Source organism: Callithrix jacchus, chromosome 6 (assembly GCF_049354715.1).
Source record: "Callithrix jacchus isolate 240 chromosome 6, calJac240_pri, whole genome shotgun sequence".
Classification (NCBI taxonomy): Eukaryota; Metazoa; Chordata; class Mammalia; order Primates; family Cebidae; genus Callithrix; species Callithrix jacchus.
This window is the reverse complement of record NC_133507.1, coordinates 118,416,141-118,442,050: the sequence shown is the minus strand read 5'-3', so window position 1 is coordinate 118,442,050 and position 25,910 is coordinate 118,416,141. Positions and strand designations below refer to the sequence as shown.

General features: G+C 42.7%; 1 protein-coding gene across 4 annotated transcripts; it reads right to left on the bottom strand.

Moving 5' to 3' along the window:
• Positions 1–5,614: 5,614 nt before the first annotated feature.
• On the bottom strand, positions 5,615–25,299 carry COQ10B (coenzyme Q10B). 4 transcript variants are annotated; one of them, XM_008999137.5, is made up of 5 exons: positions 24,953–25,299; positions 18,865–19,014; positions 16,294–16,486; positions 9,779–9,880; positions 5,615–7,244 (listed from the first exon to the last, which is right to left on the bottom strand). In XM_008999137.5, exons 2-5 carry the CDS (start codon positions 18,987–18,989, stop codon positions 7,077–7,079), a joined length of 588 nt encoding a protein of 195 aa, XP_008997385.1. In that variant the 5' UTR covers positions 18,990–19,014; positions 24,953–25,299; the 3' UTR covers positions 5,615–7,076. The 4 variants fall into 4 exon arrangements, with proteins under 4 accessions (XP_008997385.1, XP_002749636.1, XP_035161108.1 ...); XM_002749590.6 differs by having other exon boundaries at positions 25,175–25,299; XM_035305217.3 differs by lacking the exon at positions 24,953–25,299 and adding an exon at positions 24,790–24,864.
• Positions 25,300–25,910: the final 611 nt, after the last annotated feature.

Below are 25,910 nucleotides of genomic sequence, written 5' to 3'. Positions count from 1 at the left end.
TTTTTGTATTTTTAGTAGAGATGGGGTTTCACCATGTTGGGCAGGCTGGCTTCGAACTCCTGACCTCACATGATCCACCCACCTCGGCCTCCTAAAGTGCTGGAATTACAGGCGTGAGCCGCCGTGCCCAGCTGAAATGTTAATTTTTAAAGAAATGTGGCCAGGCATGGCGGCTCTCACCTGTAATCTCAGCATTTTGGGAGGCCAAGGAGGGCGGATCACAAGGTCAGGAGTTCGAGATCATCCTGGCCAACATGGTAAAACCCCAACTATATTAAAATACAAAAAAACAAAAAAATTAGCTGGGCGTGGTGGCGTGCGCCTATAGTCCCAGCTTCTTGGGAGGTTGACACAGGAGAATTGCCTGAACTCAGGAGGCGGAGGTTGCAGTGAGCCAAGATTACTCCACTGCACTCCAGCCTGGCGACAGAGCGAGACTCAGTCTCAAAAAAAAAGTTATAATTTTTAAAGAAATTTAACTGATTAATAAATTCCTAAGAGTAATAAATTATTAAACAATACAGTTGACCCTTGAGGGTCAGGGGCACTGACCCCTGTACAGTCGAAAATCCAAGTAAAACTCCCCAGAAACTTAACTAAAAGTCTACCATTGATGGGAAGCCTTGTTGATAATATAAATAGCCAATCAATACATATTTTATATATACTATATATTGTATTCTTACATAAAGTAAGCTAAATGTCAAGAAAATATTAAATGGATCATTATAAAGGTTTTCACTGTCATCTTCTTCACACTGAATAGGCTCAAGAGGAGGGAGACAAGGGGTTGGTCTTAAGGGTACAAGAGGTAGAGGAGTTGGAAGGGGAGGCAGGAGAGGCTGGCATATGTGGTGTAAATTAAAAAAAAAAAAAGAACCCACTTATTTGTGAACCCATGCAGTTCAAACCAACATTGTTCAAAGAGGGTCAACTATAAAATCATTCCACTCCCTGCTCCAAAGCCCCTCTGACATTTATATATATGTGTGTATATGTATGTGTGTGTGTATATGTATGTGTGTGTGTGTGTGTATCTCCATCCTCAGGAATTCCAGAAAAACTGAGGTGAAGGAGTAACAGCTAAGGTGGTAAAGGATTTAGTACTTGCAGGAGGAATGAAAACAGAGAAGAGTAGATAAAGACTGGGGATTCATGTTGATACAATCCCAATAAAAGAAAAAAAAAAAAGACTCTGGGGAATGGCAGCACCCATGACTTGACTCGGAGAGCTCTGTTGTAAATGTGCAGTACCCTACACTCAGGAGAATTAGTGGCAAACCCAATGGTCAAAAGGAGATGAAAAATAAGGTTTAAAAAATGTGGGTGGGGGCTGGGCACAGTGGCTCACACCTGTAATCCGACCACTTTGGGAAGTTGGGTAGGAGAATTCCTTGAGCCCAGGAATTCAAGACCAGCCTGGACAACATGGTGAAACCCCATCTCTAAAAAAATTAGCCAGGCATAGTGGTATATGCCTGCAGTCCCAGCTACTGGGGAGGCTGAGGTGGGAGGATCACTTGAGCCTGGGAGGTTGAGGCTGCAGTGAGCCATGATTGCACTGCTGTACACCAGCCTGGGAACAGAGTGAGACCCTGTCTCCAAAAATATAACAAAGTAAAATTTTAAATGTGAGTGGGAATGCTATAAAAACTAATATGTTCACTAGCCTTATTTATTAGTGATTCTTCTTAAGATTCCACTGAACAGACAGTAATGAAATGAACTGCAAAGAGAGGAGACAACTACAGAAGAGGGATGCTAATGAATCTTCAGGGAGTTAGAAAATGGACGGATAAGCGAAAACTGACTCAGTAGAGTTGGGCAAGTTACAACTTAAGAGCCTGAGGAAGAAATACAAGAAGCAAGTTAATCACCCCACAAAACTTCCCAAGAAAACAGGGGGTCGGTGAGGTTAGGTGAAGTCAGGGGAAGGTCATTACTGAGATATTGGACCCCCAAGTCTCCTCCGCTTTTCTACATCATCAGGTGACTGACTTGCCTGCCCCTAGGAAACTGGAGGTTAATTCTCTGGAAATCAAATAGGCAAGACTCTGGGCCTGAGGAAACAGAGAGGAAAGAGAGCCTGTAATACGACAGGGAGCTAAAGATAGATTAAGGACAAGCTGACATTTTAAACGGTGGGATCTCCAGCCCCTTACAGCTCTGGTTTGAATGTTTGTCCCTCCAAGTAGGAATATGAAACAATGACATATTCAGACACATACGGACTCTAAATTTCAGCTCTCACAGCTGGGTGCAGTGGCTCATGCCTGTAATCCCAATATTTCAGGAGGCTGAGGTGGGCAGATCACCTGAGGTCAGTTCAAGACCAGCTTGGCCAAAGTGGTAAAACCCCATCTCTACTAAAAATGCAAAAAAAATTACACAGGAATGGTAGCAGGTGCCTGTTATCCCAGCTACTCAGGAGGCTGGGGCAGAGAATTGCTTGAACCTGGGGATCAGAGATTGCAGTGAACCAAGATTGTGCCACTGTACTCCAGCCTGGGCGACAGAGCAATTCCGTCTCAAAAAAAAAAAAAAAAAAAAAATTCAGTGTTGATTTCCCTTTGCCAGGGTGCTCATTGGTTTATGCTAAATTTTAAGGAAGTTCTAAACTTAGGGCTAAACTCAGTTGCCTAATCTAGTCTCTGAAGTTCTAGAAATTAGTACTAAAATTAGCCAGGTGTGGTGTTATGTGCCTGTAGTCCCCCCTACTCAGCAGGCTGAGGCAGGAGGAGGGAGACAAGGGGTTGGTCTTAAGGGTAGAAAAGGTAGAGGAGTTGGAAGGGGAGGCAGGAGAGGCTGGCACATGTGGTGTAAATTTGAAAAAAAAAAAAAGAAGCCGCTTATAAGTGAACCCATGCAGTTCAAACCGATGTTGTTCAAAGAGGGTCAACTATAAAATCATTCCACTCCCTGCTCCAAAGCCCCTCTGACATTTATATATATATATATATGTATATACGTATATATGTATATATGTGTATGTGTGTATCTCCATCCTCAGGAATTCCTGAAAAACTGAGGGGAAGGACTAACAGCTAAGAGTGAAATCATCTCTACTAAAAATACAAAAATTAGCCAAGTGTGGTGGCACGTGCCTGTAGTCCCAGCTACTTGGGAGGCTGAGGCAGAAGAATTGCTTGAACCGGGGAGGCAGAGATTGCAGTGAGCTAAGATCGTACAACTGCACTCCAGCCTGGGCAATAGAGGGACATTCAGTCTCAAAAAAAAAATTATCTCACTAGCCCTTTCTTAGGAAGCCACTAGTGGATTTGCTCTGGCATTTTGAGAGAGCATATCAAAATAAGAGGAAGGTAAAAAATTTAGGAAATAGCAGGCCCCGAAGAGGAGAGAGGAAGAGAAATCCTAGGATAACTGCAAGGGAACTCCGTAGTTATAGCCGTGCAACACACTGGAGGGCAACCAATTCAGATTGGGGCAGAAGGGTGCCTGTAAGTAACCGCTGATACCCAACTAAAAGTGGCTTCAACACTCGAAGTCTGTTATCTCACATAACCAGAAGTGCAAAGTTGGCAACTAAAGGGTTGGTTCATTCACCCTGAATGATATTAGAATTCTGATCTGGCTTCTCTGAATTATCTTGGCTCTTCCTCATAGTGAAAAGATGGCAGATAGAGCTACAAACTTCATGTTCTCTATCAGGTAAAAACCAAGGAGAATTTCTCTTTGAAGCATCCTCCCATGAAGAGAAAAATCTTATCCAGCAACCCCAGATTTCCCCTCAGATTTGACTGGCCAGATGCCATTTTGAAAAGTTTGCTAATAGTGTTTTAATAGTTAATTCCAATGTTCCCTTTATATAACAAACACCGTGGTCATTTGAGTGTTAACAAATGGATCCTGAGGCTTTGCAGGCCAGGCTGGTCTTGAACTCCTGACCTCATGTGATCCACTCGCACTCGCCTTGGCCTCTCAAAGTACTGGGATTACAGGTGTGAGCCACTGTGTCCGTCCCAATATTAAATTTTTGTATTTTTTGTGGAGATGGGGTTTTGTCGTGTTGCCGAGTCTGGTCTCAAACTCCTAGGCTCAAGCAATCACCCGCTTTGGCCTCCTAAAGTGCTAAGAAAATAGGTGTGAGCCACTGTACCTGGCTAGCATTTATAAAAGGAATGATAAAGTATGGGTTCCTATTTCCATCAAAAGAGAACATGGTGGCTAAGGCCTGTAATCCGAACACTTTGGGAGGCCGAGCAGGAGGACAGCTTGAGCCCAGAAGTTTGAGATCAGCCTGGGCAACACAGGGAGCCCTGTATCTAAAAATAGATAAATAATTTCTTTAAAAAAGAGAATACAGTATACAGAGAGAATAAAATGTCTGAGTCTTACTTTTAAAACACTTTAAATGACCTTGCCATTTAAAAAAAAAACTTTGTGGCTGGGTGCAGTGGCTTACACCTGTAATCCCAACATTCTGAGAGGCTAAGGTGGGCAGATGACTTAAGGTCAGGAGTTTGAGACCAGCCTGGGCAACATGGTGAAACCCCACCTCCACCAAAAAATACAAAAATTAGCTGGATATGGTTATCTGTACTGGTAGTCCCCAGGTACTCAAGATGCTGAGGCAGGAAAACTGCTTGAACCTGGCAGGTGGAGGTTGCAGTGAGCCAAGATTGTGCCACTGCACTCCAGCCTAGAGGACAGAGTGAGACTCTGTCTCAAAAACAAAAACACTTTCTTATTTAAAAAGGTATGTATTTATATACAAGCTACTTATGCTCTGGGCAGAGAGCTCATATGTAAGTGAAAAGATACTGCTTACCCTGTGTGAAAGCACAACCCGGCTCCTCATGAGTCGAGGCTGGTATGAATCCTTCACCACTCTATACCCAGTATCTGAGAAAAAGCAGGTACTCAAAAGAATTATTAAACAAATTAATATACATATATCCTTATATAAAGAACTAATTACTGAGGTCCCTTGTTGATCTGAGGAGACAAATAGCACTATCACTGGAAGTTTAATGCCAGAAGGTTGTTGGTATGTAGCTACAGGAGGGAAGAAAATCAATACTAGTTAAAGGAAAATTGAAATTTTTTTTTTTGAGATGGAGGATGGAGTCTTGCTCTGTCACCGAGGCTGGAGTGTGGCTCACAGCAACCTCCGCCCCCTGGGTTCAAGTGATTCTTCTGACTCAGCCTCCCAAGTAGCTGAAATTACAAGCACAGGCCACCACACCCAGAAGATTTTTGTATTTTTAGTAGAGATGGGGTTTCACCATGTTGGTCTGGCTGGTCTTGAACTCCTGACCTTGTGATCTGCCCGCCTTGGCCTCCCAAAGTGCTGGGATTACAGGTGTGAGCCACTGCGCCCAGTGAAAATTGAATTTTGCTTCTATTTGTCAAAGTCTGTTTCTATGAAGATATTTTAAAGACATAAAATGCTGTAACACTTTACTATGTTTATGCAAATACACATTTAAGCAATATAGGAAGATTTTTTTTTTTTAAAGGCTAGTCAAGTGAAGCAACGGGAGTGGAGAAGGAACAAAGAAATCTGTAACTGGTTGTGATCAATTAGTTGTAAACACCACTGAACTCAGACCAGCTGCAATATAGTAAAATTTCAATAACCAAACTAACTGTGTAAAAAATAAACAAATTAACTTTATTATGTTACTACTTCAACTTCGGTCCGTACATTTGTTTTTTTTTAAATCCCAGTTTGAAACACATTTTTGAAAGTGAGTATATATAATAAATAGAAAATATGGGTGCACAGTGCTAGAGACGTATCAATCAACTTATCTTCATCTGTTGCCTACTGTTGTAGAAAAATTTTGACACACAATGAGCATTATTGAAAGAGCAGCCAAACTACCTTGGAGAAGGTAGCAAACCACTGGAAAAGTAGCTTAAAGCTCTGGACCACTCACCAAAAAAAAAAAAAAAAAAAAATTCAGTGTTTATCTGGGAGCTAACCTCATCATGGCACTGAATTTATCTACTACTCATAAGAACAATTTTTAAAATATCAAAAGTCCCAGGTAACCTTCATTAACATTATTTTTCGTTGTTTTTGGCAACAAAGTCTCCCTCTGTTGCTCAGGCTGGAATGTAGCAGGATGATTTTGGCTCACTGCAACCTCGCCTCCAGGATTCAGGCAATTCTCCTGCCTCAGCCTCCCAAGTAGCTGGGATTATAGGCACCTGCCACCAAGTCCAGCTAATTTAAAAATTTCTAGTAGAGATTGGGTTTTGCCAAGTTGGTCAGGCTGCTCTCAAACTTTTGACCTCATGTGATCTGCCCGCCTTGGCCTTCCAAAGTGCTGGGATTACAGGTATGAGCCATTGCACCTGGCCAATAAACAGTTTTTTAAGTCAAAAGTACCCAGGCTGGAGTCCAGTGGTGCAATCTTGGCTCACTGTAACCTCCCCTTCCTGGGTTCAAGCAATCCTTGTGCCTCAGCCTCCCAAGTAACGTGCCACCACACCCAGTTACTTTTTCTACTTTTAGTATTGATGGAGTTTCACCATGTTGGGCGGGCTGGTCTCAAACTCTTAACCTAAAGTGATCTGCCCATCTCCGCCTCCCAAAGTGCTGGGATTACAAGCGTGAGCCACCGCACCCAGCCCAAAGTTTTTACTTTAAAATACATGATTACTCAAATATCCTAAGCCAGCAGGCCCTATAACAATAAGTTACAAATAGTCTGAATTTAATAACTTAAGTATGATATGGTTAATACAATACATACTGCGTGAATATCTTAACTAATCTCTTTCAGGTAAGGCGATAATTAAAAGGTTTAAATTTACAGTTTCAGCTTCTGCTCAGAAGAATCATGTCAGTATTCTAGCAATGGTGATGACATCCCATTATTGTAAATGCAGAACATAATAATGTCCATATTACTTTGAATTATACTTGATTGAAGAAATAATTCTATGTAAGAGTCTATATTCTATGTGCAAAGTTTCAATGGTGCAGGTTTATAACCAAAGCTGTGTTTAACAATGCTTTCTGGCTTCCAAAAAACATATGAAAATACTTCCTAAAAGTGAACAAACTAAAGCCAGAAGTAGGTGACACCAGTTGTTCTTTCCATTTATGTGTGATGGACTTCATGAAGCATTAACTCCCGAGGTATATTTGTTTCTGGACCATAGAGCTTACATGCTCTTCTTTCAAAGGCGGCTACCATCTGCTTTACAACTTCATCAAAAAACAATGTGGCAAGCTGAGAATGTAGAAGTGATCGAAATTCAAAAGAAATCTGTAGAAAAAGATTGAAAATTATTTTAGAACAAATTATTTTTTGCATTTTTGTTTTCCTAGAGACAGAGTCTCGCTTGTTGCCCAGGCTGTAGTGTAGTGGCATAATCACGGCTCACAGCAGCCTCTACCTCCTGGGTTCAAGCAATCCTCCTACCTCTGTCTCCCGAGTACCTGGGACTACAGGCACATGCCACCACACATGGCTAATTTTTTTTTTTCAGAGAAGGGTTTTTGCCATGTTGCCCAGGCTGGTTTCAAACTTCTGGGCTCATGTGATCTGCCAACCTCAGCCTCCCAAAGTGTTGTGAAGACAGGCATGAGCCACTGCACCCAGCCAAAAAGGTTATTTTTTTCTTTTGAGACCAAGTCTCACTCTGTTACCCAGGCTGGAGTGTAGTGGCATGATCTTAGCTCACTGCAACCTCTGCCTCCTGGATTCAAGTGATTTTCCTGCCTCAGCCTCCCAAGTAGCTGGGACTACAGGCGTGTGCCATCACACCTGACTAATTTTTTGTATTTTTAGTAGAAATAAGTTTTCACTGTGTTAGCCAGGATGATCTCGATCTCCTGACCTCATGATCCGCCTGCCTCAGGTTCCCAAAGTGCTGGGATTACAGGTGTGAGCCACTGCTCCTGGCCTGTCCTTTTTTTTTTTTTTTGAGACAATGTCTCACTCTGTCACCCAGGTTGGAGTGCAGTGGCATGATCGCCGATCACTGCACAATGTCTGCCTCCCATGTTCAAGTGATTCTCCTGCCTCAGCCTCCTGAGTAGCTGGGACTATAGGAACACACCACCATACCCAGCTAATTTCTGTATTTTTTAGTAGAGATGGGTTTTCGCCATGTTGGCCAGGCTGGTCTAGAACTTCTGAACTCAAAGTGAAACACCTGCCTCGGCCTCCCAAAGTGCTGGGATTACAGGTGTGAGCCACTGTGCTTGAGCCTAACTGTTCTAGTATTGTCTATAATGCTTTAACGAAAATTACTCCAGAGTTGAGAATAGCACACAATAATTTAGTCAAAATTGTCACCATTTCCTAAAATTCAATGCCTGAGTTGCATGTAGAGAAAACAACTCCCATATTACCTGTTGGCAAAGAAAATGCCACAAATGGCTTTAAGTTGTCTATAACTAAGATTATATATATATATAAAAGAAAGTTACTAGGCTGGGTGCGGTGGCTCATGCCTGTAATCCCAGAAGTAGGCGGATCTCCTGAGCCCAGGAATTGGAGACAAGCCTGGGCAACATGGCGAAACCCTGTCCCTACAAAAAATACAAAAATAAGCCTGTGTGGTACTGCACTCCTATAGTCCCAGCTACTTGGGAGGTGGAGGTGGGAGGATTGCTTGAGACAGGGAAGCAGAGGTTGCAAGGAGTCAATACTACACCACTGGACTCCAACCTGAGTGACAAGGTGAGGCTCCATCTCAAAGAAAAAAAAAAAAAGGAAAGAAAAGAAAGTTAGCAGACTCTAGATTCAAAAAATGTATTTTTCCCTTTGTACTTTATTTCTGCACCTTTTATTTATATTTTTATTAAAGTGAAAGCAAGTTCATTTGGAAAATAAAGGAACAAAAGAATGGCTACTCCACAGACAGAGTAGCATGCATCTTTATTTTTAAATTAAATTACGGCCGGGCCTGGTGGCTCAAGCCTGTAATCCCAGCACTTTGGGAGGCTGAGGCGGGTGGATCACGAGGTCAAGAGATCGAGACCATCCTGGTCAACATGGTGAAACCCTGTCTCTACTAAAAATACAAAAAATTAGCTGGGCATGGTGGTGCGTGCCTGTAATCCCAGCTACTCAGGAGGCTGAGGCAGGAGAACTGCCTGAACCCAGGAGGTGGAGGTTGCGGTGAGCTGAGATCATGCCATTGCACTCCAGCCTGGGTAACAAGAGTGAAACTCTGTCTCAAAAAAAAAAATTAATTAAAAAAAAAAAATTAAATTACATTTTTTTGAGACAGGGTCTCACTCTGATACCCAGGATGGAGAGCAGTGACATTATCATAGTTCACTGCAAGTTGGAACCCTTGGACTCATGCAATCGGACTACTGGTGGGCACCACTACACAGGCCTAATTTTATTTTTAGTAGAGACAAAGTCTCACTGTCTTCTCCAAGCGGGTCTCAAACTCCTGAACTCAAGCAGTCCTCCTGCCTCAGACTCCCAAGTGCTGGGATGCCAGGCATGGACTGCTGTACCTAGCCTGTTTCTGCATCGAATATGCAATGTGTTCTTTCATTTCGTGTTAATTTAAAACTATTATTAAGTTCAAAACTGTTATTAAGCTGGTAGTAAAGTCATGGCATGAGTCTTATTATCTATAGATTTATAAAAAACAAAGTAGAGGATGAAGGAGTACTCAAGGTTGCATGAAATAGAATAAAAAAGAAATGCTCATTAGCATTTATGCAGAAAAAGGTATTCAATGTAATTATGGCCTCTGTGTTCTAAAAAATAATTACGTTTTTACCAACTTTACCTCATATGTGGAACAAATCAAGGGCTTTATAGAGACTTACTGAAAAATCCAAGGTACAAGTTCTTGGGTAGCCAGGAAGACCTGGACTAAAACGCCAAATAGTCTCCAAGTGCTTGAAAAGTCTCCCATCAGTACAAGATGCCTAGAACAAAATGAAACAATGAAACCACAGTTAAATACCTTTGCTTCTGGCCAGAATCTGTATGATTGAAGCTTATTTCTTTCATAAGTAATAATTTTTATACATCAGATCATAGGAGATAAAGATATCTAATTTTTGCTTGGTACTAGGAAGTAATATATCTTGCCAATACTAGCCATTTTTTCTTCCTGCAGGGATCGCCAAGATTGCCAGTTGTTTTCTCTTCCATTGTTAACACCTGCCTTGCTACTTAGATTTCCTTCCTCTAGCAGCAAAACAGGGTGTTTTTTGGAAGCTTATTTCCAGTTCTGCCACATATAAGTGATCATGAACAAGTTAACTCCCATACACAATCTCCTTAATCTGCAAAATAATACCTACTTTGTATCATGAGATTGTCAAAATGTTAATAAGGTACCTGGTACAGATTCCTAGCACAATTACATAATTCTCTCCTACTCAAAGACTGATCTCTTATTAATCACATATAGTCTTTCCTTCAATCTGCTCCTTATTATTAGAGGCCTCTGTCTAGTTTCCTTAAATGTGTAGTCCTGGCCCTTGGCCCTGATCCATTTCTGTCTTATTTTTTCCAGTACACATGTATATTTTATATTCAGGACGCACACACTGAATCACATTACTTAACCATACTATGTGCAGTGCATCTTGGTATTTCCCATTTTGTATCATTAAAAAAGTACTTATTGTGGCTGATGTGGTAGCTCACACCTGTAATCCCATCACTTTGGGAGGCCAAGGTGGGAGGATCACTTGAGCTCAGGAGTTCAAGGCTGCAATGAGCTATGATTATGCCACTGCACTCTAGCCTGGGCAACAGAACGAGATTCTCTGACTCTTCGAAAAAATTAAAAAATTAGCCAGGTGTAGTGATGCATGCCAGTAGTTTCAGGTACCCAGGAGGCTGAGGTGAGGAAACTGTTCGAGTCCAGGAGACTGAGGCACCAGTAAGCTATAATTATGCCACTGAACTCCAGCCTAGGTGACAGAGTGAGACACTGCCTTTGTTTTTTTGAGATGAAGTCTTGCTCTATCACCAGGCTGGAGTGCAGTGCCACAATCTCAGCTAACTGCACCGTCCACCTCCTGGTTTCAAGCGATTCTCCTGCCTCAGCCTCCTGAGTAGCTGGGACCACAGGCACGTACCACCATGCCTGGCTATTTTTTGTATTTTTAGTAGAGACGGGGGTTTCACCATGTTGGCCAGGATGGTCTTGATCTCTTGACCTCGTGATCCGCCTGCCTCGGCCTCCCAAAGTGCTGGGATTACAGGCACGAGCCACCACACCTGGCATTTTTTTTTTTTTTTTTTTGAGATGGAGTTTTGTTCTTGTTGCCCAGGCTGGAGTGCAATGGCCCATCTCAGCTCACTGAAAGCCCTGCCTCCCAGGTTCAAGTGATTCTCCTGCCTCAGCCTCCTGAGTAGTTGAGATTTCAGGTGCCCACCACCATACCCAGCTAATTTTTCTATTTTCAGTAGAGACAGGGTTTTGCCATGTTAGGCTGGTCTTGAACTCCTGACCTCAAGTGATCCACCAGCCGTGGCTTCCCAAAGTGCTGGGATTACAGACATGAGGCACTGTGCCCGGCCTAGAGACACCGTTTAAAAAAAAAAAATTATTGAGACCCATGAAAGAGTTGCCATCTGCAATGTGAAAATGGTAACCAGAACCATAGTTACTAGTTCATTGTTAGGACTGATTATGCTGGTTATGACCTTGAGTGGCGCTCAGCTTTTTACTTGGTTTCCTACCTCAGCCTCCCAAATAGCTGGGACCACAGGTGTGTGACACCATGCCCAGCTAATTTTTAAAATTTTTTGTAGAGCTGGGTTCTTTCTCTGTTGCCCAGGCTGGTATTGAACTCCTGGGCTAAGAGAACCCCCTGTCTTGGCCTCCCAAAGTGCTAGAATTACAGGCATGAGCCACCTCACCTGCACAAATAATCCAGCGTATTCCTGAAGTGCACAAGTAATTTTTAAGAGCATCAAGATTATACAATAAAATCTTATTTCAGTTGTCCAACTTTAGGATAATACATTCTGCCCTTCTTTACAATCATTTAAGAAGTTTAAGGCTGGGCGTGGTGGCTCACGCCTATAATCCCAGCACTTTGGGAGGCCGAGGTGGGTGGATCATGAGGTCAAGAGATCGAGACCATCCTGGTCAACATGGTGAAACCCCGTCTCTACTAAAAATACAAAAAATTAGCTGGGCATGGTGGCACGTGCCTGTAATCCCAGCTACTCAGGAGGCTATGGCAGGAGAATTGCCTGAACCCAGGAGGTGGAGGTTGCAGTGAGCCGAGATCGCGCCATTGCACTGCAGCCTGGGTAACAAGAGTGAAACTCCGTCTCAAAAAAAAAAAAAAAAGTTTATAGGAAATTTAACACTAAAGGAGAAACAGGTTTTGGGAGTACTCACTATAACACAGCACCTTCCTCTCATTATTTTTATGCAAATCTGGCAATATTTCATGCACTCCAATTATCTAGCTCAAGGATGCATGGATTTTTACTGTTATGTTTTGACAGGAACAGTATTGCCAAAGACCTCATTTCTAAGAGCAGAGATACTGAACAGTAGAAGCTGTCATGATGATGACCTACTACAGGCTGTTCTGGGTGAGCTGACATAGACCATTATATAAACTAATCCATACGAAATGTTTATATCATGAACCAGGCAGTAAGATTCACTGAACTGTTGCCTCTCTAAAAATATGCAAGGGCTTCTGGCCATTAAAAATTTGTATAGACTAGAATTACTGACATATTAAGTGACAAGCATGTTTTGGTCAGCTAATAATTCACAGAAAATGTCACGTGGCTTCTGTTCTTTTCTTATAATAATTTTTATAGTATTGGGTATATTATCTATTGGATATTGAAATTCAGAACCTGGTCAGATTCTGATTACACAGTGGCCTGTAATCCCAACACTTTGGGAGGCCAAGGTGGGTAGATCACCTGAAGTCAGGAGGTCAAGACCAGCCTGACCAACATAGAGAAACCCCTTCTCTACTAAATACAAAAAAATTACCCGGACATGGTGGTGCATGCCTGTAATCCCAACTACTTGGGAGGCTGAGGCAAGAGAATCTCTTGAACCTGGGAGGCAGAGGTTGCAGTGAGCCGAAATCGCGCTATTGCACTCCAGCCTAGGCAGTAAGATGGAAACTCCACATCAATAATAATAATAATAATAAATAACACTAAACAGATAAATAAAATCCAGAACCTAGCCTGGACACCATTGCACTCCAGCCTGGTCAACAAGCGATTCTCCTGCCTCAGCCTCCTGAGTAGCTGCGATTACAGGTGTGTACCACCATACCGGGCTAATTTTTGTAATTTTTAGTAGAGATGGGGTTTCATCATGTTGACCAGGCTGGTCTTGGAACTCCTGACATCAGGTGATCCACCTCTCTTGGCCTCCCAAAGTGCTGGAATTACAGGCGTGAGCCACCGCACCCAGCCTATTCATTTGTTTTTCAGAGATGAAGTTTTACTGGCTATGTTGCCCAGGCTGGAATGCAGTAGCTGCTCATAGGCATGATCATTGTACATTACAACCTCAAACTCCTGGGCTCAAGCAACCCTTCTGCTTCAGCCTCCTGAGTAGCTGGGATTACAGGTGCATGCCTGTAATCACACCTAGTTTACCCTGTAGGTTTTAAGAAGGCAGGGGAGACAGGATGGGTGTAGTGGTTCACACCTGTAATCCTAGCCTTTTAGGAGGCCAAGCCAGACAGACCACCTGAGGTCAGGAATTCAAGACCAGTCTGGCCAATATGGAGAAACCCCATCTCTACTAAAAATACAAAAATCAGCCAGGCATGGTGGCGCAAGCCTGTAATCTCAGCTACTTGGGAGGCTGAGGCAGGAGAATCACTTGAACCTGGGAGGCAGAGGTTGCAATGAGCTGAGATTGCACCGCTGCACTCCAGCCTGGGCGACAGAGCAAGACTCTGTCTCAAAACAAAAACAAACAAACAAACAAACAAAAAACAAGGCAGAGGAGGGAAGAAAGGTAGAGTGAGGAAGAAATGAGATTTATTTAGAGTTCTTTCAGTTAGAAGCAGCATAATATATTAAGATTTAAGTTCTAAGAGACTGAATGGTAAACTGAGCTCAGGAAATAGAAAAAAATTAAAATTATAGAAATATTCACTGGTGTCAGACAGCTGGAGTCTTGGCTCTGTGACCTTGAGCAAGTTCTCTATCTCTTCTAAGCCTCAGTTTGCTCAACTCTAAAATAAATAACTCTTGAACCTCAAAGGGCTGTTGTGAAAACTTGAGTAATTCAGGTAAAGAAGTAAAAGGGCTCAATAAATGTTGGCTATTATGAGAGACAATAGTTTAAAAACTCTAAAACAATGAGGCAAGCAGGTCAAAACATTTGTAATAATAGCAAAATCCTAGTCCACAGCATTTTAAGTGGAATTCAAGTTTTGAGGCTAAGAAGAGGGCAGACTCTAGGGTCTTAGCCTCACTGGACAGTGACAGTGTTGTCTTTCTCTTTCTAGCTGCACCAGAAAGAGCATACTGAGAGCTGCACCCCCTTCAATGTCTAACACAGAGCTGACTAAGGTATTTAGCTCTGGCCAGTTACCAAGAAATGATATCATCATTAAATCCTGTGGGCAAAGTAACTCAGCTTTAAAGACCGTTGGCCACTCCAAAACAGGAATGTAAAATAAATATGCATTATTCCATGGAATTCTGCCTTTTTGTTTTTAAGGTTGGTACCCTTTTCTACACATATATCCTCCTCTGACAAGCATAAGATGATTAACATAATGTAAGAGTGCGTGGCATTTCAGCACCCAGTACTTGGCAGGATATCCTCAACAATATTTATGCATACATATTTTTTGAGACAGAGTCTCACTCTGTTGCCCAGGCTGGAATGCAGTGGCGAAATCTTGGCTCACCACAACCGCCACCTCCCAGGTTCAAGCAATTCTCTGCCTCTGCTTCAGCCTCTGGAGCAGCTGAGATTCCAGACACCTGCCACCATGCCCACCTAATTTTTGTATTTTTATTAGGGACAGGATTTCACCATGTTGGCCAGGTTGGTCTTGAACTCCTGACCTTGTGATCCACCCACTTCAGCCTCCCAAAGTGCTGGGATTACAGGTGTGAGCCACCAAGCCCAGCCGATTTTTTTTTTTGAGATGGCATTTCATTCTTGTCACCCAGACTGGAGTGCAGTGGTGTGATTTCGGCTCACTGTAACCTCTGCCTCCTGGGTTTAAGTGATACTCCTGCCTCAGCCTCCTAAGCAGCTGAAATTGCAGGTACCTGCTACCACACCTGGCTAATTTCTTTGAGTTTTAGTAGAGATGGGGTTTCACTATGTTGGCCAGGCTGATCTCGAACACCTGACCTCAGGTGATCCACCTGCCTTGGCCTCCCAAAGTAGCTAGGATTACAGGTGTGAGTCACTGCACCCTGACAATATTTTTATATTTATACCTTTTCTTTTAGTTTTTATTCTTTTTTGACACAGGGCCTCACTCTGTTGCCCAGGCTGAAGTGCAGTGGCAAAATCACAGCTCTCTTCTGCCTCAACTTCTTGGGTTCTCATCTCAGCCTCCTGACGTATCTTTTTTTTTTTTTTTTGAGACGGAGTCTCACTCTGTCGCCCAGGCTAGAGTACAGTGGCATGATCTCAGCTCACTGCAACCTCCACCTCCTGGGTTCAAGCAATTCTCCTGCCTCAGCCTCCTGAGTGGCCAGGATTACAGGCATTGCCACCACGCCTGGCTAATTTTTGTATTTTTAGTAGAGATGGGGTTTCACCACATTGGTCAGGCAGGTCTTGAATTCCTGACCTCATGATCTGTCCACCTCGGCCTCCCAAAGTGCTGGGATTACAGGGCCTCCCAAAGTGCTGGGATTACAGGCGTAAGCCACTGTGCCTGGCCTGTATCTTTTTTACCTTTCTTTATCCTCTCACCACTTTTTTTCCCCTCCCTCTTCCCCACCATTCCTTCTTTAATTTAAAAAAATATGTATTTAGTAAACAAATTTATTCTTCCCCCAATGCTAAAGTATTTAATTCATACTTTAAAACAGGGCAAAAATTAAATTAAAACATTTCCCACTTAGATGGCCCAACTCAACTGTCCTGTGGGTCAATAGTCCTCAACAGAAGGGGGAAAAAAAAAAAGGAAAAGTTTCCCACTTCCATATTATATTCTAACTTCTATTTGGAAAGAATACTGCTAATATTGTATAAAGTAACACAGGAGACATAATAAATAATTTTTTCCCCCTCTTCCTATTAGCTCAAACAAAATTTATTTTAGGCTATTACATTTTAACCCATTTGACAGAGTTAATATTTGGAGGAATACTTAAAAACAACAAAAAACAAAACTATTACCTTTACTAAATGAGGCTTCACCAAGGTTACTACTGATGTATATCGCTCCAATACAGGTGGAAATCCAATTTCTAATCGTGTTTTACAATATCCAGATCTCTTTGATAAAACATCTGATCTTTTGCACCAAGGAACGAAATGCTTGTAATCCTCCATACCCGATACTACGTCATACATTTCCTGCATTGAATATCTTAAAAAAAAAAGAGGTGTTAACTCCATTTAGTTATATGGTATATGCATACTTTAAAGTGAATGTGAATAAAACTTACTGTGTATGATAAACAAATCTCAATACTTATGTTGAACCACATTCTGGAATCAATGACTTCAAAGCAACACAGAAAATAAAAGGTCTCTAAATAAACATATATATGGCAGAGATCATAATTTGGTATCGCACAGGTTAAAACTGATCTAAAGAGGTAGTTTTTAAAATTTTACTAGCCAGAATTTAAAAATTGAGAATATGGTCAGGCACAGTGGCTGGGGAAGCTGAGGCAGGCGAATCACCTGAGGTCAGGAGTTGAGGCCAGCCTGGCCGACATGGTGAAACCACATCTCTACTAAAGATACAAAAATTAGCCACGTGTGGTGGCACATGCCTGCAATCCTAGCTACTCGGAGGCTGAGACATGAGATTTGCTTGAACCCAGGAGACGGAGGTTGCAGTGAGCCGAGATCATGCCACTGCACTCCAGCCTAAGCTATAGAGTGAGACCCTGTATCCTCTCCCTCACGTCTGTCTCTCTCTCTCTCACACACACACAAAGCAGACTAAATCACTATCTTTTTAGTTGCCATTTCTCTCTCTCTCTCTTTTTTTTGAGATGGAGTCTTGCTCTGTTGCCAGGTTGGAGCACGGTGGCACAAGCTTGGCTCACTGCAACCTCTGCCTCCCGGGTTCAAGCGATTCTTCCACCCAGCCTCCCAAGTAGGTGGGACTACAGGCGTGTGCCACTATGCCCAGCTAATTTTTGTATTTTTAGTAGAGACAGGGTTTCACCTGTTGTTCAGGATGGTCTTGATCTATTGACCTCGTGATCTGCCCACCTCAGCATCCCAAAGCGCTGGGACTACAGGCGTGAGCCACCGTGCCTGACCGCCATTTCTCTTTTTAACAGGTAACACCTGTGGCAATGATGTCTATCCAGATTTGCACTCCTTTTACATGATACTGTTGCTAAAAAGTACCTGCCCATCAGAAGCAACAATTCCCAGTCCCCATTCCCCTTGCATTTAGATGGGTCACAACTAGCCTTTGCTAGTAGTATCTGGGAGGAGGTGTTGTGTGTCAATTCCAGATCAATGTGATTAACACTCTGAAGACTAAGTAATTACAGAGGTCAAAAGTGGGATGGAGCCTGGTTTCTGAGTTACTACTTGAACTGGAGTAGAGGGAACACCCATTTGAACTCTACATAAGAAAAAAAACTCTTGAGTATTATCTATATGGCTGTTAGCATTACCTTAACTATTACAGAGACTAGTTAGTAATAAAGTCAAACTTAAAGAACAATGCTGTTAAGTCTTTTACTATAGAAAAATAAGAACAAAAGCTAATAAGTAAAATTAATGAAAGGTACTTTTACAAAGCTTCATGTAATACTTAATGGCCAATTGGGAATTAAGAGATACTTGTAGAAATTCCCCTAAGGAGGGATGGTATATTTCTGGTTTAGCAGAACTGTAGTGTCTTTATCATCTGCTCTATTTACCCCTAGATCAGGGCCAAACCTGGTCCATCATCTGTTTTTGTAAATAAAGTTTTACTGGAATGTGGCCACACCCATTTATTTACATATTATCTATATTTGCCTTTGGACTACAGTGACATGGCTGAGAAGTCCCTATGGCCCACAAAACCTAATATAGTTACTCTTTGTCCCTTTACAGAAACAGTTTACCAAAGACTCTAGATGAGGAGCTTTAGTATGTATGTACTTATATATGTATGTCTGTACATGAAGAAGCTATCTAAACATATGGCCCAATGTATCAGTAATGTTGCTACTATAGAATAGAACAATGTACAAAAAAATGTAGATCATAATTTTCTTTACATGTCAAAGATTTAAGTCTATACTAAAAAGTTACCATATAATTATATTCATTCAACAAATATTTGTAAAATAGCAAAGGCTATGAAAAAGGCCAAACTAGGCTGAGAGTGGTGGCTCACACCTATAACCAGAACTTTGGGAGGCCGAGGCAGGTGGATCACAAGGTCAGGAGTTTGAGACCAGACTGGCCAACGTAGTGAAACACCATCTCTACTAAAAATACAAACATTAGCCAGGCATGGTGGCACACGCCTGCTACTCAGGAGGCTGAGGCAGGAGAATCGCTTGAACCCAGGAGATGGAGGTTGCAGTGAGCCAAGACTGCACCACTGCACTCAAGCCTGGGTGACAGAGCAAGACTCCATCTCAAAGCAAACAAAAAAGAAAAAGGCCAACCTAGAAAAAACAGAGTTAGTCTGCAAGAAGATAATCCAGAGAGAAAGAGGCAGGATATCCCACAGAAAATTATGAAGATGCTCTTTTAGTAGAATTCTTATCATATACAAACCCTAAAATTCTTCTCTCTGAATATTCTTTCCTTTTGTTTATTAATGGTGCAGCAATTTTGAAGAAAGATCTTGCACATATTTCCTTAGGCAAAACTGAGGTATGTAGTGGAAGAGTTCTGCTCATCAGTATACCACAAGAAGCTAAATATCTGAAAAGACAAAAAAATTACCTGACTTAGAGTGACAGTAAAAATTAAGAGGAAGCACAAATCAGAGAGACTGTAAAGTAATTATCACACTTCAGAAGGCTTTGCAACTTCAGGATGTTATTGAAAAAAATACACACACACAGGCACAGAAAAAGTATAGCTTCTTAAGCACTATAAAAAAGAAAACCCTAAAAACAGCTTAGTTAGGGGCCGGGCGCGGTAGCTCAAGCCTGTAATCCCAGCACTTTGGGAGGCCGAGGTGGGCGGATCACGAGGTCAAGAGATCAAGACCATCTTGGTCAACATGGTGAAACCCCGTCTCTACTAAAAATACAAAAAATTAGCTGGGCATGGTGGCACGTGCCTGTAATCCCAGCTACTCAGGAGGCTGAGGCAGGAGAATTGCCTGAACCCAGGAGGCAGAGGTTGTGGTGAGCCAAGATTGTGCCATTGCACTCCAGCCTGGGTAACAAGAGTGAAACTCCATCTCAAAAAACAAACAAAAAAAAAAAACAGCTTAGTTAGGTTAGAAGCTTTTGGCATAAAAGGTATCTCTCTCAGAAAGTTGGCTTTCACTCTAGAGTCATGTGTTACAATTTACTATTGCCATAAGCTTTGCTAGATACACAAGTCTATTGTCCAATTTGTGTTGTCTACCCATGTTGTTTTCCCAGCTGGATCCATAGATGTTTCTTAATTCTTGATCCACCCCAGTGAGACTTAAAATTAGGTCTCAAATCTCTTGGCAGAGATCTGGTGGTCCTGTCAGTACTGACGCCAGGTATGGTGGCTCAATCCTGTAATCCCAGTGCTTTGGGAGGCTGATGCATAAGAATCCCTTGAGGCCAAAAGTTTGTGACCAGCCTGAGCAACATAGTGAGCCTGTCTCTACAAAAAAAAAAAAAAATGAGCCGGGCATGGTAACATATGCCTGTACTTCCCATTACTCAGGAAGCTGAGGCAGCAGGATCACTTGAATCCAGGAGTTTGAAATTGCAATGAGCTATGAACACACCACAGCACTGCAGCATGGGTTAAGACTCTGTCCCAAAAAAACAAACGCTGCTCTGTTACTCCTTTACCTCCCAGTCTCCATGTCAATGCACATATGTAAAAATATGTCTAGTTAACTAGAATGTTAATGCTCGAGGTTCTATGTACAACTGCCTAATATATGCTACCTAAGTATTTTAAATTTTCTCTAATAAGATTATTACATAACTGACTGGGTGTGGTGGCTCATGCCTGTAATCCCAGCACTTCTGGAGGCAGAGGCAGGAGGATCACAAGTCAGGAGATTGAGACTATCTCCTGATAGTCTCTACTAAAGATACAAAAAATTAGCTGAGCATGGTGGCACGTGCCTGTAGTCCCCTTTACTCAGGAGGTTGAGGCAGGAGAATCACTTGAACCCAGGAGGCAGATGCTGCAGTGAGCTTAGATCACGCCACTGGACTCCAGCCTGGGTGACAGAGCGAGATTCCGTCTCAGAAAAAAAAAAAAAAAAAAGATTATTACATAAGTATTTGATACTACTAGTCATTGCTGGCCAGGATTATTCAATTTAAATTATCCACACGCTTACTGAGCTCCTATTCTGTGTCAGACTATGCTAGGTAATAAGGATATAATAATGGTGACTAGAACAAACATAAGCCTTATGAAGACTGCATTCTAGTTGAAGATTCAAGAAAGTACTGAAGAAGAAATGGGGGTAGAAGGAAGGTGATTAGGACCTTATTTAGACAGGCTGACCTAGGAATCCCTTAAGAGATTTCGGCTGAGAAATAATGGACAAGGAGTTAGCCACGCAAAGAGAAAAAAGAAGTATGTACACACGTAATAACTATGTTTGTGTACGTATATGTGAATACACATAGGCATTAGTAGGATTTAATGCCTCACTCCATTTATTATATATTTGAATACATATACATATATAGACCACACCAGTGCACTCCAACCTGGGTGACAGCAACTCTCCATCTCAAAAAAAAAAAAAAAGGAAAAAGGCCAGGTGCTGTGGCTCAAACCTGTAATCCCAGCAGTTTGGGAGGCTGAGACAGGCAAAATGCCTGAGCTCAGGAGTTCAATACCAGCCTGGGCAAGATGGTGAAACCCTGTCTCTACTAAAATACAAAAAAATCAGCCAGAGGTGGTGGCAGGCATCTGTAATCCCAGCTACTCAAGAGGCTGAGGCACAAGAATTGCTTGAACCCAGGAGGCGGAGGTTGCAGTGAGCCAAGATCACTCCACTGCACTCCAGCCTGCGCAACAAAGCGAAACTCTGTCTCCAAGAAAAAGAAATATGACCCCAAAATGTAAAACAAAATCTCAACTGGAGGGAGACAAATTTGGGCTCTATAATACAATAAAGAACTTTGCAGCTGTTTATAAAAATTGAACAGGCTTATTACACAGAAAATCAAATAGAGGTCAATGAATTTGCTTTAGCTAAATACTACATGACTATTTGTTAAAATGTAATGGAAAAGAAACATAAACTGTATATAGGTGAACTTATTAGGTGCTTTTAAGATTCTAAGATTCTTACATTTTCAGCTATAAGTAACACTTCAAGCATGAAAATATAAAAAAGCAATATGGCTTTGTGAATTCTAAATTTTCTGGGACACCACAAGTAGTAGTTGATTTTATAATAACAGTAAGAGCATAATTCTATGTTTCAATATATACAATGCATAGTGATCAGATCAGGGTAATTAGCACATCCATCATCTCAAACATTCATCATTTCTTTGCATTGGGAACATTCAGTATCTTCCTTCTAGCTATCTGAAACTATCTATTAGTGTTAACCACAGTCATCTTACAATGGTATAGAAGACGAGTCCCCAACACCCAGGTCTGTTAGGAACCAGGCTGCACAGCAGGAAGTGAGCATTACAGCCTGTCACATCAGCGGTGGCATCAGATTCTCATAAGAGCCAGAACTCTATTGCGAACTGTGCATGCGAGGAATCTAGGTTGTTTGCTCCTTCTGAGAATCTAACTAATGCCTGATGAGCTCAGGTGAAATAGTTTCATCCTGAAACCATCTCCCACCACCATCCCCATTTGTGGAAAAACTGTCTTCCATGAAACTGGTCTCTGGTGCCAAAAAGGTTGGGAACCGTGGGTACAGAACACTAGAAACATATTCCTCCTATCTAGCATTAATTTTGTATCCTTTAACAAATCTCAAGGCCAGGCGTGGTGGCTCACCCCTGTAATCCTAGCACTTTGGGAGGCCGAGGTGGGTGGATCACCTGAGGTCAGGAGTTCAAGACCAGCCTGGCCATCATGGAGAAACCCCATCTTTAAAAAAAAAAAAAAAAAAAAAAGTTCTCCCTATCTATTCCTTCCTCCCAGCTTTCCCAATCTTTAGTATCATCTGTTCTACTTTTTTACTTCTATGAGATCAACTTTTTTTAGCTTCCACATGAGAGAGAACTCACAATGTCTAACTTTCTGTCCCTGGCTTGTTTCACTTAACAAAATGTCCTCCAAGTCCATCCATGTTGCTGCAAACAACATGGCCTTCATTCTTTTTTAATGGCTGAATAGTATTCCCATTGTGTATTAATATATATACCACATTTTCTTTATCCATTCATCTGTTTTGTTGTTGTTTTGTTGTTGTTGTTGTGTCTGAGTCAGGGTCTCACTCTGTCATGCAGACTGGAGTGCAGTGGCACAGTCACGACTCACCACAGCCTCTGCTGCCTGGGTTCCAGCAATTCTCCCATCTCAGGTTCCAAGTAGCTGGAACCACAGGCACATGCCACCAAGCCCTGCCAATTTTTTACTTATATGTAGAAGCGAGGTCTTCCTATGTTGCTCAGGCTGGTCTCAAACTCCTGAGTTTAAGTGATCCTCCTGCCTCAGCTTCCCAAAGTGTTGGGATTACAGGTGTGAGCCACTGTGTCCAGCCTTGTTTGTTTTTTGAGACAGGGTCTGGCTCTGTTGCCCAGGTATGAGTGCAGCGGCCCAATCAAGGCTCACAGCAGTCTCAACCTCCTGGGCTCAAATGTTCCTCCCACCTCAGACTCCTCAGCAGCTGGAACCACAAGCTTGCACTACCACACAGCCAGTTAATTTTTCTACATATATGTATGTGTATACACACACACACACACACACACAGCTAATTTTTCTATATATGTATGTGTATAAACACACACATATATTTTTTGGTAGAGACAAGGTTTTGCCACGTTGTCCAGGCAGGTTTCATGACTTTAGGTAATCCTTCTGCCTCAGCCTCCCAAAGTGCTGGAATTACAGGCGTGAGCCACTGCACCCAATCCCATTCATCTGTTGTTGGACACCTGTTGATTCCGTATCTTGGCTACTGTGAATAGTGCTGAAACCTTTACTTGAAAAAAGATAAGACCTTTGCTTCTAAAGAGGTGAACTGGGTATCTGGTTGACTTTTTACTATATATAAAGGTTAATGTATTTACTGGTAGTCAATACATGAACCTGGTACAAAGATTCATGTATTGCTTCCCAACCTACCAAAAAAATACCCTTACACAATCTGATTACAATCCTAAGGAAAACACCTGTCTTTAAAGCAAACTAATAGGAAATTTTCTGATCAATTTGCATGCTATAGTTGCAGTGCCCTGGACAGCACATCTATTTTTATGCACTGTCAGGAATACTATGTCTTTTTTTTTTTTTTTTTTGAGACGGAGTTTCGCTGCTGTTACCCAGACTGGCGTGCAATGGCACGATCTCGGCTCACTGCAACCTCCGCCTTCTGGGTACGAGCAATTCTGCCTCAGCCTCCCGAGTAGCTGGGACTACAGGCGCGCACCACCATGCCCAGCTAATTTTTGAGGAATACTGTCTTAAACTACGATACGAGGAGACAGACATTCATATACACAGTTAAAGCAAGAAATCAATACTGGACCACTGGACCACATGGAGAATAGCTTTTTTTGTCATTCATCTTCCAGTACTGCTATCTCAAATACTTAACTATAATTAATAAAGGTCAGCATCTGATGCTTTACACTGGAAATGAACTCGAACTGCCTCCCTCATTATTATAAACAGTATCTATCTTGGAACTGAAACCTCAATTTAATCACTAAAGCAACTGTATTTTTTTCAAACTAACAGTTTTGTTCACTTGAAAGACATTTTATAAGAGTAATACAAACAGATCTGAAGTATGATGGGTTTATTCTGCTTGAAACTACTTTTTGAGGTTATTTCCTAAAGCAGGCGCAATTTTATGATTTTATTTGTCTCATCCAACATTTGTCTAAAGGAATTTGGCTTTGGTAAGGTTGTTTTTAAAAATTCTTCACTGAATTTTTAAAAATGTTTTTATTTCCTCGATTCCAGGAGGGTTGGATCTTCATTTAATCTAAAAGTCCTGGGGCTCAACCAGATTTGTTTTCTCTCCTCACTTTGTACATGTGAATTCATTTTAAACACACTAAGTTTGATTTGCAGGAATATTACAATGTTACTAGTAAACAGAAACTAAGTCCTACAAGTATGGTATTTAAGTCCCGACTTCCATCTCCACTCCCACCTACCAAAAAATGAACCAACAAGGAAAATCGAAAGCAAACTACGGTTCAAGGTTACAGGACCTGTAAGTTACAGCAGAGTGAAAAATTCCAGGTCGCTTGTGTTGGCTATATTTAGTTTTATAAGCACTAAATAGCGACAGCAAAGCACTCGATCAGAAACCGGGAAAAAGGAATCTGACCATCTGGCAGGCAGAAGGAACCAGAGACGGGGGCTCACCGCCAAACCAAACTCCCATACAGCCAGCAGCCAGCAACCCTTCTGCGCAAAGTTAAAACTTCCCAACAGCAGCAGAAACAAGCTATAGGGGAGGAGACCGGAAGAGCCCCAAGGCACCAATGGGCAAACTGCTTCCAAAGTCGCTTCGCCGAAAATTCATTACCTGTCGCGAGGGAAACGAACCACGAACACAGCCGCCCTGCGCCCACGGTGATGCGCACGACTCTTGATTCCCTCAAATGCCGAATGCAAAAGAGCCTTCTCCTCTAAAGACACGTAAATGCACCGAGTCCGGCTATGCCTCGCCCCAAAATCCTTCCGGTCCCCCAACTCGGCAACCAGAGTGGAAAACTACTCTCGCAGCAGCACCCTCGCTGTTCATTACCTGCCGTTCCGCACGGGCGCCTGAGCCGGAGCCGGAGTACCGGCCACCGTTGCTGACTTCGGACGACATCCCGAGACCACCCTTCTCAAGGCCGTCTGACCAGTCCGAGCTGCCATGATAGACTCTCGGAAGCCGGTCGTCACCTCCCGGACCGGCCCAACGGCACCGCCCTCCTCTGGTCGGGCCCCACCGCCCGGCTCCGTAGTCTTCCAGCCAATCAGCTGGCCTCCTGCACAGCCAGACACGCCCCCTATTCCCTTCCGGGTTGCACAAGGCTGACGCACGCTCACCCTGCGTAGGGCTGACTGTAAATGTTCTCGTCAGCCTGTCAGCCAATCGGCTGGCCCCCTGGACAGCCAGACACGCCCCCTATTCCCTTCCGGGTTGCACAAGTCTGACGCACGCTTACCCTGCGTAGGGCTGAACAGTCAGCCTGCCAGCCAATCGGAGGAGAAGCGGGCCCGCCAGGACACGTCTCTCTGCCCAGACCGACCAATCGCCTTTTCCGCGCCTTCGCGCGCTTTGCGTAATACTCAGTGAATGCTCAGCCCACGTCCCGCGCTGGAACTGTTCCTGGATTAACCAACCGCCCTGGTTCTCCTGGGGTCCGCTTCCGGTTGGGAGACCTGTCACGTGAGGCCCGTCACGTGAGCCCCTCGGAGCGGGGAGCAGTGGAGAGCCCCACGGTTTGAGTATTAATTATGTAACTGTCCAAACCCATGAGTCCGGACTCAGG